This window comes from Peromyscus leucopus, chromosome 3 (genome assembly GCF_004664715.2).
Source record: "Peromyscus leucopus breed LL Stock chromosome 3, UCI_PerLeu_2.1, whole genome shotgun sequence".
NCBI classification, from domain to species: domain Eukaryota; kingdom Metazoa; phylum Chordata; class Mammalia; order Rodentia; family Cricetidae; genus Peromyscus; species Peromyscus leucopus.
The window spans coordinates 145,496,772-145,515,939 of record NC_051065.1 but is presented as its reverse complement, the minus strand read 5'-3'; the positions used below and the strand labels follow the sequence as shown (position 1 = coordinate 145,515,939).

The following is a 19,168-nucleotide window of genomic DNA, read 5'->3' as shown; positions in this document are numbered from 1 at the left end:
ACAAAGGCTTGGGGTCAAACACTTGTGCCTGAATCACATTTGAGAATATAGCAGAAGGTCCCTCCTTTAATAAGGAGCTGCAGCCTCTGGTTTAATGTGCAGATTTGACCAGTTGGTGGAGAGAGAACACGGTATAGCATTATGTGAGGAAATAGATTAAGAGCTGCATTAGAAGGTTCTAGGCTCTGTATGTTTAAAGAAACTGATACAAGTTACCATGGATTGTCTGCCTGCCCTTTACTAATAGCATGCTCACCCTCATGGGGCTGAGACTACAGGGCATGTCTCCCTTGGGGATCATGGAACCTGCAGTTTGTCATGGCTCACTTTTGTGTATATGAATGAACGTTCTTGAGGGAGGAGATCTGGAGCAAGTCTTCTCCTTTCCTGTCTCCTGTGCAGGTGATTGAAGTGTATGTGAGTAGCCAGGGTACCTGCAGCCAAGATGATGCTGTAGTGATGCTTGCCTCAGTGTCCCTCCTACCCCTTAGATCAAGCTCAGGCAGCATTCTTGGCACCTGCTCTGGGAATGATTACCTGTATGTGGAGGATGCTTCCTTGAGTTGGGGACTTTGGAAGCGTCTGATCATAGGACCAGAATCTAAGCAGAAGGGAGGCTTCTGCCCTGGCCTGTCTCTGTGGTCTCTGACTGGGGTCATACTGGCTTCTTGGAGCATTTTTAGTTTTTCCCTTTGGGACAAGTAGCAAAAATATGTTCTTGGGCTCCAGTTTGAGCTGGACTCATGACTTAGGTAGGAATTTTCTCTGAAGATCAGAGCCTACGAGATGGACAGTGACATCCTAGTTATCGTCAAGGGAACTCGATTCATCCTACCTTCTGACGCAAGCTAGACTCCTTTGGGGACATAAGTGATTATCTCTGTCACAACAAGGTGCTGAGAGCCCAAGCTTTGCTCTTGAGAGCTCAGGGCAGTAGAACCACCCTTAGAAGGAGAAGAGGAAATGCATTAACAATAGCAGAAGTAAACTCAGAGGCCATCACCCTGGAATGAGCAGTGTCAGGGCTTGGGAGTTCAGACATCTTTCGAAGGCCCCTTTGTGTCTGAGTGTCCCCCCCCCCAGCCCCCCGCCACACACACTTTTAAACTATAACTGCCGGTTCACCTTGTTTCATCAGACTGCATGGTTTCTGGTTATATTTTACAATTTCTGGGAGATGTTATGACAGTAAAAGTCTATAGCCCTTAAGTAGGATTGCTAGTTCTGATTTCAGCTTGAGTATCGTGTCTTTAAAGGATCACAGGTAAAAGGCTTGTTGCCAGGCTGGTATACTGAAGGCTAAGACTCTTTAGAGTACAGGTCCCTCCTTGGAAGAGTTCCTCGGGAGTTCTGTGTGATGTGCGAAGAGTATAAAAACCACAACACAGAGGTGGTTTTGTCAGGCCGTACATTTGATTAAGCTCCAGTATCTGGCTGTGGTGGTATTGTGTTCCCTGAAATATTGTGCACACTAATAAACTTATCTGGGGTCACAGAACAGAACAGTCACAATATTAAACATAGACAATAGGCAGTGGTAGCACACACCTTTAATCCTAGCAATCCAGAGGCAGAAATCCCTCTGGATCTCTGTGAGTTCAAGGCCACATTGGAAACGGCCAGGCATGGTGACACATGCCTTTAGTTCCAGAAAGTGAGCCTTTAATCCCAGGGAGTGATGGCAGAAAGATATATAAGGCATGAAGACCAGAAAACTAGAAGCTTTTGACTGGTTAAGCATTCAGGCTTTCGAGAAGCAGTTCAGCTGAGATTCATTCTGGATGAGGACTCAGAGGCTTCTAGCCTGAGGAAACAGGATCAGCTGAGGAACTGGGGAAGTGAGGTAGCTGTGGCTTGTTCTGCTTCTCTGATCTTCCAGCATTCACCACAATATTTGGCTCCAGGTTTGATTTTTATTGATAAGAACTTTTAAGATTCATGCTACATCTGGCAGCATGGCTATCTGTGTGAGGGCTAATGTTAGTCCATTACTAAATTACCAGATTTATTGGTAGGTGACTGGTGAGGCTTATTAGCCAGGGATTTGAAACTGAACTGCTGGGAGATGTGGCTTGCTTTTGCTGGAGTTGCTGCCCACCACCCAGTGGCGAGGTGCCTGAGGTGTCTGGTGTAGTATTTCCTTTCTATGTTTCTTGTGGGAAGTCCACTCAGATTTGGTTCCTCCTACCTTGAAACCTCTCATGTGAAGGTAATTAGTGACCGCCAAGTTACAGACTTCAATGGCCACTTTTCTGTTCTCATCTGACCCATTAGAACCTTTCTTCTCTTAGCTACACCCTGTGCTCCTCTTCCTCACCACTGCCTGATCCTCCAGACTCTTCGCTGTTTCTTCACCATCCCCTGGTCCTTTAACCCTGATGGTGTCTGGGTCTGTACTCAGTTTTTATTCTTTGACAATGTGATGACTTGGTGGCACATCTCTTATTCTAATAACTAACACATTTGCTTCCCCAGCCTGAGCTGCCCTTTCCACTCAGATATCTGTACCTGGTTGCTTATTTAACATCCTGGAGGATACCCCCAAAAGCGTCTCAAATTAACACATCCTAAAGTAAACTCTTGTTTCTGCCTCTATAACTCTGCTCTTTCTACAGTTCTCCCATTTCAGTAAATGCATCATGGTTACTCAAGTGCTCAGGCCAAGTTCTCATCTCCCACCCCACATCTAATTCAGTCATAAATCAATAAGCAAAGTCATATGTCTCTCATCACACACATGAGTATAGCCATCATCTCTCCCTGGACCATCCCACCATAGCTTCCGTGTTTTCCTGCTCTGAAGACTTTTCTCCATAGAATAAGCAGAATGAATCTTCTGCAATCTAAGTTAGTCTGTTTCTCTCCTCAGCAGCAAGTCTCCCAGGGTTTTCCTTCAAAATCCAGAGCTTTCATTATAGCCTTTAGCACTGAATCTGGTACCTTCTGCAAGTCACCTAATATCAGTCTCCTGGTGTTTCCTCTGTCCTTATCCCAGGCTAGTCCACAGATACCTCAGAGACTCTTCACAGAGAGAGTGGGTGTTCTCCACATTTGATGTCACCTCTTCAAAGAGGCACTCTCTCTCTATCCATCCCACCCAAAACAGCATCCTGCCCCCATCCCACATGATGTCATCCACACCTTAATTTATTTTAATGGCATTTATGAATCTTATATATTTATAGTTGTCTGCCTGCATCAGGTACAAGCACCATGGCAACAGTGGTTTTAATGGGTTTATTGCAGCATCTAGGGTCTGGACAGTGCCTGGAATATAGGTGACATTCAGTGAATACTTGTTAAGTGGGTGAACAATGAGTGTCAGGACTCATGCTGGGCCAGGCAAGCTGGGATAAGGGTGATGCTTATTAGGTACCTGAGTGTTTCTAGATGTGTGTAGGTGATTTCTATTATTTGGGGAAGGGGAAGACAGTTTCTGTAGTTTTCTGCCTTTGGTTATACCTATGTGGGCAACTCATGAGACTTCTAGAAGCTGGGCCTTGGAGATAACATTTTGACTTTATATTGAACAAAACGAGATGAACAGTTGCCCATTTCACAGCTAATCTGTCTTCCTTTTTTTTTTCTTGCTTAGCTGCTGTATCAGGAATGGGCACGCTATGGAGTATTTTATAAATTTCAACCCATTGACCTCATCAGGTGAGTGTGGGAGAGAACTTTTTGGGATTGCTTAAAATGCAAATCCTAACCAATACACCATCCACCCCCTTGACCCCTGGCAGTCTGCTGTTTAAGTAGGGAGACCTGCTCTTCCAGGTTGTGAGCCTTTGCTCTGGTGCTAATGGTTGGGGAAGTAGTGCTGGGATATGCTGGAGGATGGAAGGGAAAGAAGATGGTACAGGTTGATGTTCTAAGACTTCCGTCATTAGGTGAGCATCACGCTCTCAATTTCTCCGCCAGCTCTTTGGGAATAACAGAGCTTAGTTTCTCTTGTTCTTTTCCAAGGGAAGGCCTGGGATGGAATAGAACCTCGGGTGGTACCCAAGTGGCCACAATGCTGTGCAGGGGGAGGAAAGAGCTGACAAATCACACAAGGGATCAGTTGATGGGCTTGGAAGAGACTGAGGACTAGCCACAGCTTTTCTAACTATAGGAAGCCTGGGTCCAGGAATCCGTCTCTTTATTTGACACCTTGGAAATTTCCCAAGCTTCTATAAAACATCAGTGAAGGACCCTTTAAAGAACTTACTAGAATGCAGTGAGTCTGGCTAGCCTAAAACACTTAAAGACTCCAGATTCTAGATTTCTAGAGTCTAGAAACTTGTTGTTCACCGTCAGCCTTCTTCCAGGATAGAATGTCAGGAGGCAGTATTGGAGGACCAAAGCTACTATTTCTTTGAGACTTCCCCCAACCCTGACTTTCAAGATTCTGAGAGGCTGAACTGAGGTATCTATTAGCTAACTTGGTAGAAGGCAATCATTTAGAAAAGATGGAAGGCTTCAGCTTACAGACCGACATAATGGCCTCCCTATCACATGGGCCCTGGTGCTGGTTTTGATGATCTACTTATCAAGCTTGCAGACACAGAGAGTGTTCCTGGTCCACTGCCCTGGTTTGGGGAAGGGGCAGCTGCCAAAAGGATTGAGCCCATGGGAGGAATTCCAGCCTGAGGAGAGAGAAAGCAGCATGGGGCCAGAGTCTGGGCAGGTTCACCTCCTGGCACTGTTGTGTGAGCCCTCCCAAGGAACTGGGAGAAGCAGGTGTTCCTTCCAGATGAGTCATTAACTGAAATGCCTGGGCCTGGGAGCAGGGATGGGGGTGACTATGACCGAGACTCAACACCCAGCAGCTCTTTCCCGGCTGCCTTTTCATAGCATGGGCCACCTAGACTGTTCCCGGGCCACACCAAGTCTGCTTCTTCCATTTGGAGTGGGCTTTGATCTCTTTCTCTTGGCATCTCAAGTGACCACCCACCTCTGTCGCCTGTTTTGTCTGACTACCCATTTGTTTTTAAAAGTATGAGTGAAAAACAAAAATTCTCCCTTCCAGAAAGCCCTGTCTGTCCCCCAGAGGCTTCAGGTGATTAGCCTGCCAGTTAAATGGGAAATGACTCCAATATGTACTGAGGCTTGGCTACCACAACAGCCTCATCTGCGGGGCAAGAATCACCCTTGGGGCTGAGTCCTGTTCCCGGGCCGCCAGCTTTGGAGAGCTCAGCTCTGTCTAGACTGGGCACTGGGAACTGGAGCAGAGTTGGAGACTGTCCTCAGGACGGACAGCCTTGGTGGGAACGGGAGGAAGGCTGAGCCTGGAGGTGCTGAGAAGGTCAGATAAACACTCTGTAGTGTGGGGGGGGAGCGGGCAGGCAGCTGGCTAGCCTGTGGCCTGAGGACTTCGCATCTCAGGGCAATGCTGGAAAGTGAAGGGTTGATTGGCATCAGGGAAGGAAGGTGTCGGGAGAGGGAAGGGGCAGTCTCTCTAGGAGCCACAAGCAGATACTCAGAGAGCTCGTACAGAGAAAACTAAGGTGAAACACGTGGGAAGCAGCCCTTTCCCTCTGTGAACTCCACCATGACCCCTCCCCGCCACACCCTCTTCCCAAAGGAGTCTTCATTTATCCGATTCTCAAAGGCCTCTGCTGCTTCTTTGCTACCACGAAGCCCCAGCACTTCCGCTATCCCTGCCACTCTGCTGTTTTTCTCCTCTCCTTCTTCTTTTTTAGTTTTTCAAGACAGGGTTTCTCTGTGCAGCCCTGGCTGTCCTGGAACTCAGAGATCTACCTGCCTCTGCCTCTTGAGTGCTGGGATTAAAGGTGTGAGCCACCACACCCAGCTTCCCATTTTCTAATCTTAAAGGTAACTGTTTAGCATGATTTCTCTATCCTGTTTCTTATCTTTCATCTCTTCGGCTACTATCCATCAAGACCCACTTGGCACATAGAGACTAAGCTGGTGGCTCCCCACTCTGAGCCATCATGGCTTCCATGATGGGGTAGTTTTGTGTGGTTGCTGTTTACTAATGTGTAGTGTTGCCTTTTCTTGTCTCATGAAGAAGGTACACTCATGGAGCCCGGCTTGAAAGATGGATGAAAATTTATACACTGGCTTGGTACATTCTAGAACACTTGTATGAACACTTGTGCTGCCTGTTGAAAGACTGGGAACTTGTTGTCTTTTACCATTAAAGGCCTTGCAGTCTAATCTGGAGGCTTGGGGTCCCTTAAAGAAAACTGAATATCATAGAGGGAGGTAGCATGCATGCCCATTCTTACACAGATACCCTTCACTCTACAGCACTGTACATCACTGGGGCCCAGCAGGCTGCACTATGAGACCATGGATGGTCTCTCCAGCCCAGCGGGGATCTCCCTGCTGGAGCCTATGTTTGTCCTGGAATCCTTGGGGCCTGAAGGCCTTGCATGAATGTGCACACCTGTAAAAATTTTCTGGAATATTTCCTAGGCAGGGATCTGGCAGGGACTCAGGTGTATGGGTGCAACCCAACCCAGAAGATCTCTCTGGAAATTTTATAACTAGCAGCCAGTGGCCTTAGCAGAAACAGTTCATGACCAAGAATATTATAGAGGGGTGATGTCTGAGATGGAACAAATGGCTCCTGTGCCCCCTTAGGGGATAAGAGGATCTTCACGGAGGAGTAGGCTTCTGCCTTTACTGCTCTGGGTCAAGCTGTGATGACTTTGATATGTCTCAGGCAAAACATTAGCCTTTAAATATTGACTGAATTAGATTCTGCTCTTAACTGTACTTGACTGAAATTGATGTCTCATAGGTATATATGCACATGTATACATACAATGTGAATGTGATGTGTGTGTGTGTGTGTGTGTGTGTGTGTGTGTCTGCCATTGCCTAGCTTTGACAACATGAGGAAGAGAAGGTTCTAGAAGTGCTAAGCTCAGAGACTGTAACCTGTTGACTCTGAGGGAGGTGCTCATGGAGGGGCTGATGAAAAGAGAGCATTCACTATGCTCAACAGCCAGACCCCTACTGAAGTCTGGAGAGAGGAGACAGCACTTTTCTTTCTCTTTCTACTTCCAGGAACAATGTCCTCATGGGTGAGGCTTCCTGCAGCTAAAATCAGAGTCAGGAATGAAGCATCGAGATATGGAATTGTTTCCACAGTGATCTCAACATACTATCTATGGGGGAACAATATCCAGAGACTGTGGGTGGCCATGTTCCCCATTTTACTACATAGCTCACAATTTGCCATCCCTAGCTCTATCTCTGCACTGTGACCTGGCAGAAGCCTGGCTCATAGGAATCGACTTTCCCACCTTCTACTTCTGGGCTCAGTCATTGTCCTTGTCTTGTTTTCTCAGGGACTTTCCATAGCAGACTGTGCAATCTGATCTGTCCTCCTCCATATTTATGCCTCAGTTTTCCCCTCTGAAATGTAACCTGTTCAACTTCCTCCCAGAGGGGCTGGCAGGACGGATCAACAGATAAAGGGGTCTGCCGTGCAAGTCTGGCAACCCAAGTTCAGTCCCTGGAACTCACATACAGGTAGAAAGAGATAACCAACTTCACAAAAGTTGTTCTCTGACCTACACATGTATACTGTGGCACCTCCCAATCTCCACCATGCACACACACATAATAATAATAATAATAATAATAATAATAATAATAATAATAATAAATTCCCCTCCAAGAGGGAGGCAGGACTGGCCACATCCTTTTTCCTGGCAGGGCAGGCCACATTGGGGAAGGCCACAGCTGCTTTGAAGGAGAAAATACAGAGCAAAATGTTGATCAGCTCACAATTAATTATTTCCTGAGCCCTGCTGCCTTCTCTTTGACTCTTACCTGGGTTTTAGAAAGGTCATGCATCTTAATGCAATACACATTTACTGATGCTTAGAATGAGCAAGTGTCTTTGCTCAGCCTTACGGGAAGGTGTAACGATTAAAGCACAGCCCATGGCTTTCAGGATCTGGCCATTACATAGGGAGACGGATGTGCAAGACGGGATGAAGTGAGGCATATCAACACCATAATAGCAAACCTACTTAATAGTATGGGCAGCATGGGGAGGGTAAGTGCTCCTAGTAGAGCAGAGGAAGACTTCCTGGAAGAGGTGGGCACTGGATCAGAGTTGTTGGTTTCTGAAGGACTGGTGTTGAAGGGTGTATCTTTACTGCAAGCCTGCACTGTTCCATATGTGGATACATTGTTTAGCTTGAAATTATGGCTGAAAATCACACTGACATATTAAGATCAATCCACATGAATCTATTAAATGGGTAACAGAATTTATTAAGATATAAATTGAGGAGATACACTCACGATTACAGGAGTAGATAGCGGAAGTTGTCCTCTGATCTGACCGGGAGTGAATCCACCTCACAGGCAGGACCCTTCTCCTTCTCCAGCTCCTTATCAGAGGTCACATACAATGGCAGGAAGCACCGCCTCATGTAGCCCAAGGCCATGGGTGGAGCAAATAACACTACATTTCCCCTTTTTGTCTAAATAAGAAGGTTCTAATCTTAATGCAAACTATATGCAATAAGAATGATTATCAATTATTGTCCAGGAAAAACAAAGGGTAATAACATTAACAAAAATGGAACTATAACCAACAAGAATAGCATCAAACAAGAAACACATACTAAAATCCAGAGAAGTCTGGAGCATAGGTAAATGGCACACAGAGATCATTCCAAAAGGTGTCCTATCCCGAAGAACCTGAATCTAATACTTAATATGTTCTAGCTAAGGTACAAGAAGATTGTAATTATAACTGTTAGTCTTCAATCCCATCAAAGACCTGAGAAAGAATATAACACTTGAGAAATGGGAGGATACAAGCAACTTTCAGGAGTCTTGTGAGAGTAGACAGAGACAGTTGGCAGCCTGGACAGTCACCTGAAGTTTCTCAGCATCATTGGTGCATTCAAATTGGCTACAGGCCTAGAGTATCTGACAGGTCATTTTCAGAAGTAGGTATTTTGAAAGACTATCTTACCCTGTCTTGGCAGAGTTCAGTAGTTGCTTTTCCTTGTGTCCCACTTACTCAGAAGGGACAGTATTTGTACTGTCAGCAGTCGAGACAAGGGCAGTTCTTTGCCCTGTAGTCCACTTTGTGCCAAAAGAAGACAAACTTCCAAACAGAAATGTGTCAGAAGCCCAACATTCTCTCAGGATCAGATCAGTGCTGCCAGGAGCAATTGTGTCTCATGTCAACAGTATTCTAAGTTATCACAACATTTAAATATCCAAACCCAAACAGCAGGCCTAGGACTAGATAAAGGCATAGAAATGTCCCTGTGGGGTTCTGGGAAAAATGTAGTCGGATTATTTCTCCAGTCCTACCAGGCTCCCATAGTCTCATGGCCTGCTTATAAATTAATCACTCAGAAGCTTATATTAATTGTAACTGCTCAGCCATTAGCTCAGGCTTATTGCTGACTAGCTCTTACACTTAAATTGACCCATAATTCTTATCTATGTTTAGCCACGTGGCTTGGTACCTTTCCTCAGTTCTACCTTGTCATCTTGCTTTCTCTGTGTCTGGCTGGCGACTCCTGACTCAGCCCTTTCTCCTCCCAGAATTCTCCTTGTCTGCTTGCCCCACCTATATGTCCTGCCTGGCTACTGGCTGATCAGTGTTTTATTTATCAACCAACCAGAGAAACACCTATTCACAGCATAAAGATTGACATTCCACAGCACTGATAGGAAGCTGGGTCCATTTTCTCTCTCAACTGAGGACGGGTAGCTCACACAATTGATTTACAGACCTCATCTCTTAGGATTCTGTGTCTACCTGTCTCTTGTCCCTTTCTCAGCCCCGTGAGTCAGCAGGAAGCACAGGGTTGGGAGGAAGGGAAAGCTGATTCCAGAAGAGGAGACTAAGGAAAGATGGCAGCAAGCACCGTAGCCCTTGCATGGGTCTGAGCACAAGGAGGCCATGTTTAACTAGAAAACACCTTGCACCTACGAGGACATTGTGCTTGATAATTCTGGAGAAAATTATACAGAGACTCACCACGGAGGGTATGAGAGAGGAGGAGGCAGAAGAAAGTGAGCAGCTGGTGGGTGCAGTAACACAGCTAAGGAGGACAAGAAGGGTCCTGGCCATACATTCTGGTCTGTCTGGCAGGTCAGGGTGCTGGCTAAATTCAAGCAGGAAAAGGCTTGATTGCAGTCTGCTTTCTCTCCCTTCCTCCATGGAGCACTGGCTGGTTCCAGTTTGGACCCTTTCAGAGGGAAGGCTGCTGCTGGTCTGGTGGCTGACCCATGGGCACAGGAGTTAGGGTCTGACGTTTTCAGCTTCTGTGTAAAGCCGCAGCCCACGACTTCTGAGGACAGAGTCCTTTTCTTTACAGTAGCTGTGCATAGATGGCAGCTCCTGTTTTGGATCAAACTTTGACCCTCTAGTAGCATCAGTCATGTGGTACAGACATTGAGTTCTAAGGTACCAATAGGCTACTTACATTTCCCATGTTGACCCAGAATTCTCTGAGCAGAGATGGAGAAGGAGCCTTCTGGATCACCAGTTCCTTGCCCTTGGAACTCATGTCTACTCTTATTTCTTGGGGGAACTAGCTGATATTATCTGGAACAAATATGGCAGACTAGTTTTGTACCTCCTTGGCCTTGGTGTGCATCAGAATCCCGGGACAAATCAGGACATCCTAGAGATGGCACAAAGCTGACAGGCTAGACATTTTAGTGCTTTGCCATAGAAGGAAGGAACAAAGAGTTCTGTTTGCAGCAGCATCTAGCAAATGCATGGTTAAGGCTGTGAGGATGGCTTCTGCTTTCTCTTCTCTTTATGTTAGGGGGTACCGAGCCCCAGGCAGTGTGGGTCTCTACTAGAGGTTTCTCAGCACTAGAAAGTCTGTGGAAAGAAAACCAGAACTCTGCAGTACCCCTCTTTTGGTTCTGCTTCTGCTTCCTGTATAGACTAAGAATACCCTCTTATTAGGCAGCTTTCCATCACTGTGACAAAATACCTGAGATAGGCAACTTTAAAGTAGGAAAAGTTTATTTGGCTCACAGTTTCAGAGCTTTCTCTCCATGGTTGCTTGGTACCCTTGGACTTAATGTGGGCTTATGTACACATGTCTGTGTAGAGAGGATGTGGCAGAGGAGGCCTGTTCACCTGTGGTGGCTAAGAAACAGCCAGGAAGGGGCTAGAGTCCCGATATTCCCTTCAAATGTCATTCCCCCTATGACCTAACTTCTCCCAGTAGGAAGGAACACATCTCCCCACAGGTCCCACAAATTCCCAATAACAACATAGGCCTTTGCAGTGTAGTTCCATACCGTAGTATCCTATTCCTACCTCCCAAAGGCTCATTGCCCATTTCAGAATGCAAAATAGAGTTAGTTTATGCCATGCATGGTGCTGTCAGAAGGAGGTGGACATTTAAGAGTTGACTTAGGGCCTAGCTTGGGGCAGTCATGTCATTACCCCAAGAGAGAATGGGTGGCCCCCAAAAGACATGACCTGAAGAGGATATTGAGATCCTGGTGCCTTCATGTCTGTTTGATTCCTGGATGCTATGAGGTGAAGTTTCCTTTGCCATGCATTCCTTTAATGGTGTACAAAACTATCATAACCTAGAATGGTAGAACCAACCAACCACAGACTGAAACCTCAGAAACCTTGAACCAAAACAGACCTTGCTTCTTTTTGACTCTGTCACATATTTTGCAGTGGTAGAAAACTAACACACTCTTATCATGTAGGTCAAACCTTTATGTATCTGAAAATAGCCACTGTCTCTTTATCAGTTTTCATGAACCTAAACTTTCTTTCCTCCATAAAAAACAGTAACAAACACCCTGAGGCCTTGCCACATTTGCATCTATGACCATGACTCTTCTAAAAGCCCCAGCATGATGCTTACTCTCAGGACTCAGGAACCTGGGAGCCTCAGAGATAGAGCCTTACCCATGGTCCCCTGGAGTGGCAAAGTCAACATACATGCTGTGAAGTCAGACATTGTGAGTGGCTATGGAGACTAAGTATGGCCCCTACTCCCAAGGAACCCAAGTTCAAGGGGAAATCCCCAGGCTTGAAGATAGCTTCTGGGCTTTTCTGGGAGCTATAAGGGGCAGAGGGCTGGGGAAAACTTAGAAAAAGTAGCTGAGAGGCTGTATGAAGACAGTATATGGAAACTATCTGGCAGGAGAACTGACTCCTGGGATAGTCAAATAGTCCTCCGTGGTGATGGGCTCAGGGTTGTGAGCAAAGACTGCTGGAGGCAACTGGAATTCTTTGTTTTGAAGCACCAGTGATTCCTGACATTCTCAGAAAACAATTTAGAGACTGAGTTATGGTCACTTGACTGGGTGACTTACTGTGTCACACGTCCACATTGGTGAAATTATTAAGGCCACTCCACGTAGTTAAAAGGGAGGTTTATTTTGTGGGGTAACTCACAAGTGAAGGGATTGGTTACAGGGTCTGGGAAAGGTGTGGCGCAGTCGGCGGTTGTTCTCTAGAGAACTCTGCTGGGTCTACCTCCAGCGTCCAGGGTTCAGGACCAGGAACCAAGAGAGCTGGACCATCTGGATCTCGGGTCTTCAGGGGTCCTGTCTCGGCCCCACCTTGTAGGTGTGACAGTTACCGAAGCCCCAATGGGGGTTGGAACTTCCAGATCAAAGCTGGAATGGCTGCCCACTACACGTCCTACTTAGGCCAGTATACCCAAGGAGAACTGCCAGGCTGCAAGTGTTAGACGGAAGAGGAAGTACTAAGACCAGAGACTTGGAGAAGCATCTCTAGGATACAGACTTAACAACTCCCTACTCTAGGAGGAGTAAGGGGAAGGAGTGAGGCTGCTGTTTGTAAAATTAGGAGATGGATAGAGTGACCTGTACCTCTCAGCAGGCCCTCAAGTTCCCACCCCTGGATTTCCTTCAGTCTGGAAGTAGAGGGCAAAGAATGAAAACACCATTTTGATTCAAGCCTTTCTTCAACTTGTGTAATATTTGGGCAACCCATCCTCTCTCCAGCTGTGATTTCCTCACAGCACCTGTCCTGTCTCCCACGGTATGACTGCGAGGAATTTAGACGAGACAGTGTCCAAATACAGTAGTGATAGCTCCAGACCTGTTTGAATGGACCTATCACTTATCTGTCCCCGAGCAGGGATTACTATACTCCCTGAAGTAGTAGACTTTCACATGGCTCTTTACATGCACTTAACATGTGTGACCTCTGTGCCCCACAGCGGCCTTGCCCAGTGGGCATTACCGCCTCCATTTTGTAATGAGTGTAATGACCTTGGTGAGGTAAGGGCTTCCCAAAGCCACAGAGAAAGCTCGTTTGGAATCCGATCCGAATCTGTGTGACTTGCTCTTTCCTTGTGCTGTGTGGTGGGAAGTGCTTCAGAGCTTCACCCAGCTGACGTTAAGCTAGCTGGGTCCCCAGCGACCTTGTGTCAATCCCTTCAATCGTCAGTCTCCTCAGGAAAACCATGGTGTGTTCCACTTACAAACACAGTGTGTTGACTACTGTCCAGCTCTGCTTCAAGAGGGCTTGTCTTTGCACACATTCCCCTTTGAGCTCAGCAAGGATAACGCAGCCCCCTCAGGGCTCACGCTGTTGGTTGTTCATCGTTCATTTCTATGTTTTACCATCTTTTATTCCGACAGCCTCCGTGTGGTCAGGTTATCAGCTGTCAATTCCCGCCTTGGCCAAGAGAGTGGCTTCTCCTCTAGTCTCTCATCTGCTGTGTTGTCTTGGTTGCAGCTGCAGCAGTCAGAGCCCCCAGCCAGTTAGCTCTGTGTACAATCTTAAGATGCTTCCATGGTCCCATATGGAGCCAGGCTCCTGCAATGTGTGGGAATGGGGGAGGGTCCCTACTTGGTGGAAATGACTTTGCTGTTAAGTCAAAGTAACTTGATGCTACTACAGCTCCAGAGGCCTCAGTGTGATGTAATAGGGTACCTTGACTGTGACGTACTGTGCCTTACCCTTTTCGCTTGCTTTGGGCGGGGGGAGGGTCACAAGAAGCACAATCCATTAAAGATGCATCTTAAAACAGTCCAGAGCCTGTTAACAAGGCAAGAGTCAGTGTCTGCATCAAGGGTCTACTGGATATAGAACTTCAGACTGAGTGTTGAAGCCTCCAAGAGGAGGGGAGATGGAGATCTTGAAATTTGATAATGAGATACAAGGTCTTAAGAGAACTTCTGAAACAGGTCACAGAACTATAAATCCCACCAAATATGTATCAGGTACACTGCAGGGCTAGGGCAAGGTGGTGGGAGGTTTTGAAGGGCTTAGACACTGGCCTTCTGAAAGCTGATCAGAGAAGTCATATAGGTGAGTTTTAGATATTATGTGTAAGTCTGACAGGAGAAAAACCATCACTGGGAAGGTTTGTAATTTGGGGCTAACATAGGCTTGCCTATTGAAAACAAGACTCAACAGTTGGCCCAGGCAGAAAGGCCAGGTGAAATCATGGGGGCCAAGAGAAGTGACTGGAGGAGAGATTGAAGACAGCATGGAAAAAGAGGGCTAGATCCCAGAGGGACCAGGGACCATGGCAACAGATAGCAGAGAGATGCTTTCAGTTAGCGTCTCTGGAATCTGGGGAGGTGGCAGAGCAGAGGGTTGCTGGCAGGTTTCAGGGTTCACTCTCCTCCTAGCTTCCAGGTAAGGTGAGAAGGTCTGTGGAGGTTCCTTCCTTCACTTCCGTCCTCTCCTGGGGAATCTTGGGCCGGCCTTCCTAGGCACACAGGCATTTCTCTCCCTACGAGTTGCATCACTGCCCTCTAAGACCCCTGGGCCATGGGAAGGCAACTGCAATTCTGTCTGTGGGAGTCAGGGAGGGATCTCAGGTAGATCTGAGGGACCGATCTTGCCCTGGGAGAAATGAGGGACTGGCATCAAGATGCGTTACCATGGACACGGCCCAACTGTTTGATCCCGGGAGCCGCTGTTGTGCCACGTGTCTCTGGAACCCCTGAGCTCCCCACTTCTGCTAATGATATTCCCCGGAGTCAAGTTCTCCACCCACACCACATGGGTATGTAACCAACATCAACAGAAACCATCTTAACACATTGAATAACACAGGCAGAACACAAGTTACAACCACCACAAGATAGCTAAATTTAATTAGCCTGGCACACCCAGGCTTTCTGTACAGACACTTGCCTCCATTTTAGAGATGGGAAACCACAGCATTTTGTGAGTTTGGAAGTCACAGACCCCCAAAAGTCAATAGAATATAAGAAAAAAAAATCTTCATGTTTCTTGCCTAGGAGACAGTTGTCCCCTAGTAAGTTCTTGAGATTATCTAAAGGTATTCAAAACCGTTGACAGTTGAGTGGCTGCCAGGGATTGCTGTCTGCCGCAGGCACATCGTTGGTGCAGATCAGAAAGGGATGTGGGACTCACTCACGCCTTAGTCACTCAGCCTGGAGAAGGGCTTCAGGAAACCCTCGGGCTCTGAGCTGTTGCCTTCACTGGTTCATTCACTGAATCTGTATTCAGCTGGAAGTAGTCCCAGAGAGAGGAAGGGGACAGAGGGGGCCGAGTTTTTTGCACTATTTACTTAGCATTTAAGTTAAGAATGGTAGTCCAAACAGCACGAATTCTAGCCCTTAGCCCTTCTAACAAAATGGCGGCAATCTCTTGGGTTGATAGTCTAGTGCAGCTTTCAACTCTGGGCCAGGAAGGCAAGCTGCCCACGGAGAGACACAAGTCAGCCATAGACAAAGGATGTTTCTTTGCCTTATTGAGACATTGAACACTCCACCTCCTCCCTCAGGCAGCATTCTCATGCTGTGGATCTGACCTTTCCATGCTTGCTCCACCATCAGCTCAATAGATACACTGCCCACTACTCTCACTTCCCACTTTTGTCTAGTCCTGAGGACCGTGTCCTGTTTGGATGAAGTAGCCTGTCTCTGAGGGTTTGGCTTCTTAAGTGATTAAGTTGAGTCCTCTGGTGATCCAGCAGCCAGATAGAAACACCAGGAGCACCTCTATGGGACCAAGGTGACAGAAGAGAAGGCCAGACTCCACACTCAGACTGCTCACTACCCAGCTGGTATGAAGACTCAGTATTGTGGGAAAGAGCTCTGAGAGACCGTACAGTTCAGTTCAGTTCAATCCGGTGTCTTTATTGAGTGCTGTCTGGGTCAGGCAGTGTGTTATGGGCTGAGGCTTAAGTGACAGACAAGACAAGTATGTTCCTGCCTCGAGTGATTAGAGCAATCGTCTTCTAATCTGAGGTAAGTGTGTGTGAAAGTAAATTCTCTGCACAAAGACATTGAGTGGTCTAGGCAGCAACGGTCACATTAAAAGCTACCTGATGAAACCTCCCGGAGTGAGCAAAATCACAATAGGCATTGATTTATTATTTGCTCATGAGTCTGTGTTCAGAGTGAGAGTCAGTGAGCCTTCACTCCGGGCTTCAGACTGTAGTTCTTGACAGATCTTCATGCTCTGCTGAGACCAGCAACTACTTGGGCATGTTCTTCTTAGAGAGAACCACAAAGGTATGAGGAAAGCCAGGGAGAAATGCAGTGATCACCATATCACTCATTTCTCATTGGCTCAGGCAGATCACATGGCTAAGCATGACTCTCAGTGGAGTTGATAGTAACCGAACACCGATCCAGTTCACCACTCTGAGAAAATGAGTGCAAACCTGGACTGTCTAGAAAGGCTGTCCTGGATGAGCTCAGGGGGCCTCTGACCTCGCTGAGAACAGACAGCACACTGTTAAAGGGGAGTGGTGTGGGCCACTTCACAGGAAGAAAGGAACTTCTAGTGGCCACACAGATACAAAGCAGTTGAATCTAGTGGGAAGTGGCCTTCCTGAGGAGGAGATATTTAAACTAAGATGTGATAGAGACATAGATGAGCTGGGTAAAGATGAGGAAAAGGGGGAGAACTCTATTAGTTCTTTGCTCTTCTCTGGGAAGGATGCCATTGGCTTTCCTTTGCAGAAGAGGCCGTTGAAGTGCATGGGATTAGCTAGCTCTACACCAGTATAGCCTGGAAGTAGTAGAGATGGGATCTGAACTTCTAAATCTGGTGTCATCACCATGTACAAGGTGGAGGAAACCTGGAAGCTGATGAGCCCTACAGAGAGGCCATGAGAGGGCAGACTGGATAGGAAAACAGGGGCCGGGTAGTTGAGGATCTTATGGGCTTGCTGAGAATTTGGGGCTTGAAGGAAACAGGTCCATCTTTGATGGGTTTGGACTATGTAAATTCACATCTGTGGGTCATACAAGACACTGCCAACTTGGTTCTTACTTTAAGAGATCTGGGATATTTTTGGAGGGGGGCCCTAGAAAGGAACTGGGGTGATGGTTTTCATAGCTAACAGGATATAGTGGTGGGGTGGGAGGTCTGAGGGGAGGGAAGCCTTCTCCTAAATGTCCTCTCTCCTTCAGAGAGGATTTGTGAGCAGCCTGATGCCGCAGCTGAGGCCAGCCACTCTTTTCTCTACATTCCCGGGATCCCACTGTCCCCTGGGTTGTGTTCCAGCACTGTTTATCACTGGTGCTTGTGTAAGTGGTAGTGTCTGTCAGCCATCACCAACATATCCTGTACCCTAAGCCCTTGGAGTCAGATTCACTACACCCTTGTTTGCACACTCCAACTGAATCTTCATGACAACTCTGTGACCTTAGGACCTTGTCCCATTTTGAAGATGAAGATAATAGTAGCTCATGGTAGGCAAGACACTTACCCTAAATCACAGGCATTATGATACCAGGCTGCTCCATCTATCTGCTTTGTTCTGTCTTCAGGGAGGACTTATGTGCTGATGAAATGCATAAATAACACCACAAAGAGGCTCTCTATGCAGCTGATGGGAGGCCGGATGCGAGAGCATGTGGTGACATTCAGCTGTGGCTATGCAGGGGCTCTGGAGTAAAATGAAACAGTTCAGACTACTTGAGGTGATGCTGCCATAGATATGAGAACTCAAAACACTGGGCCTGGGAGCATTACTATAAGCCATCCAGACCCAACCCCTCCTTGTCAAAGAATTAAAAATCTGACAGCTGAGGTGTTACCACATATGGTGGTATATGCCTGTAATCCTATTGCATTTTGAAGATAGAGGCCCAAGGATTATGATTTTTTGAGGCTATCCTGGGCTACATAGTGAGACTCTGTTTTAAAATAGCTTCAGCCCTCCTGATACAGCAAAGGGATGAGGGTGTCATGTTGTGTCTGAGGCTACCTCCAAATAAGGACTCTTTCACCAATGCCAATGGAATCTATTTAGATTTAATATAGCGTGGAGTCGATGGGGAGCAATTTTTCAGACAAGCTAAATTAGATTCTACCTTCATCAGCTAAAAAACGAGGGCAGAAGAGGTGATTCATAGCAATTTTTCCAGAGCTAATTTCTGATGGTCCTGCAAAGATAGAGTCTTAATCCTGGAGCCAAGGAGGTGACAAGGCCCCTGGTCTCACATTGAGCCAAGTTAAATCTAGGGATTGGGACCCAGGAGACTGGACCTCAGTTCTGGAGTTTATCCATTAGGCTCACCCTTATCTATAAGATCTCCCCAACACAGGTCCCTGGGTTTCTATTCCTCAACCTACTGCCATTCCCAGACACCCCCATTTCTGTTTTCTTCAGTCTTTGCAGTTCTATTCACATCTGGAGTGTTATGTAGAGTTGGTGAGTGTGTGTTTTTCTGTGCGGACACATGGTGTATATCAGAGGCACTTAAGAAGCTCTGGACAAATGGAAAAGTCTGCATGGCATCTTAGGGCTGCTGGCCTCGAGGGTGGGTGGCAGCTGTATGGCAGGCAGGGACCTGGTATGAAGACCAGCTGACTCTCTGGGAAGGCCCAGAGGCCCAGCTGGGGGACTTCTGCTCCAAATGACTTTGAGTATCCAGGTAGGAGTGGTGTGTGTGTGTGTGTGTGTGTGTGTGTGTGTGTGTGTGTGTGTGTGTGTATTAGAGTAAGAGGACTGACAGGAAGGGTCCCTCTGCCTTGTTCCTTTGGGAGATGACTCTTTACAGTAACCAGGGCTCTTCTTACCTCTGTATCCAGTGACAATAGCCAATGGTGTGCATCTGTAGGTAGACAGCGATGCATGTGATTTGAGGTCAGCTGTCTGTGAAGTGTGAAAGCGAATCCCCAGTGTAGTTTAGAAGTACCAGTGAGCCATGAGGATGGATGGCATGCAAGGTGGGCTTCTCATGAAGTAAGGAAGACATTCAGTCTGAT

At 46.9% G+C, this 19,168-nt stretch overlaps 1 protein-coding gene across 1 annotated transcript in view; it reads left to right on the top strand.

The window, feature by feature from the left end:
• Window positions 1–19,168, top strand: part of LOC114708794 (anoctamin-2) — a 185,258-nt gene that overhangs the window by 6,490 nt on the left and 159,600 nt on the right. The window contains exon 4 of the mRNA XM_037204326.1: window positions 3,596–3,660. Coding sequence (XP_037060221.1) covers window positions 3,596–3,660 — 65 coding nt within the window. The remainder of the gene's footprint in view (window positions 1–3,595; window positions 3,661–19,168) is intronic.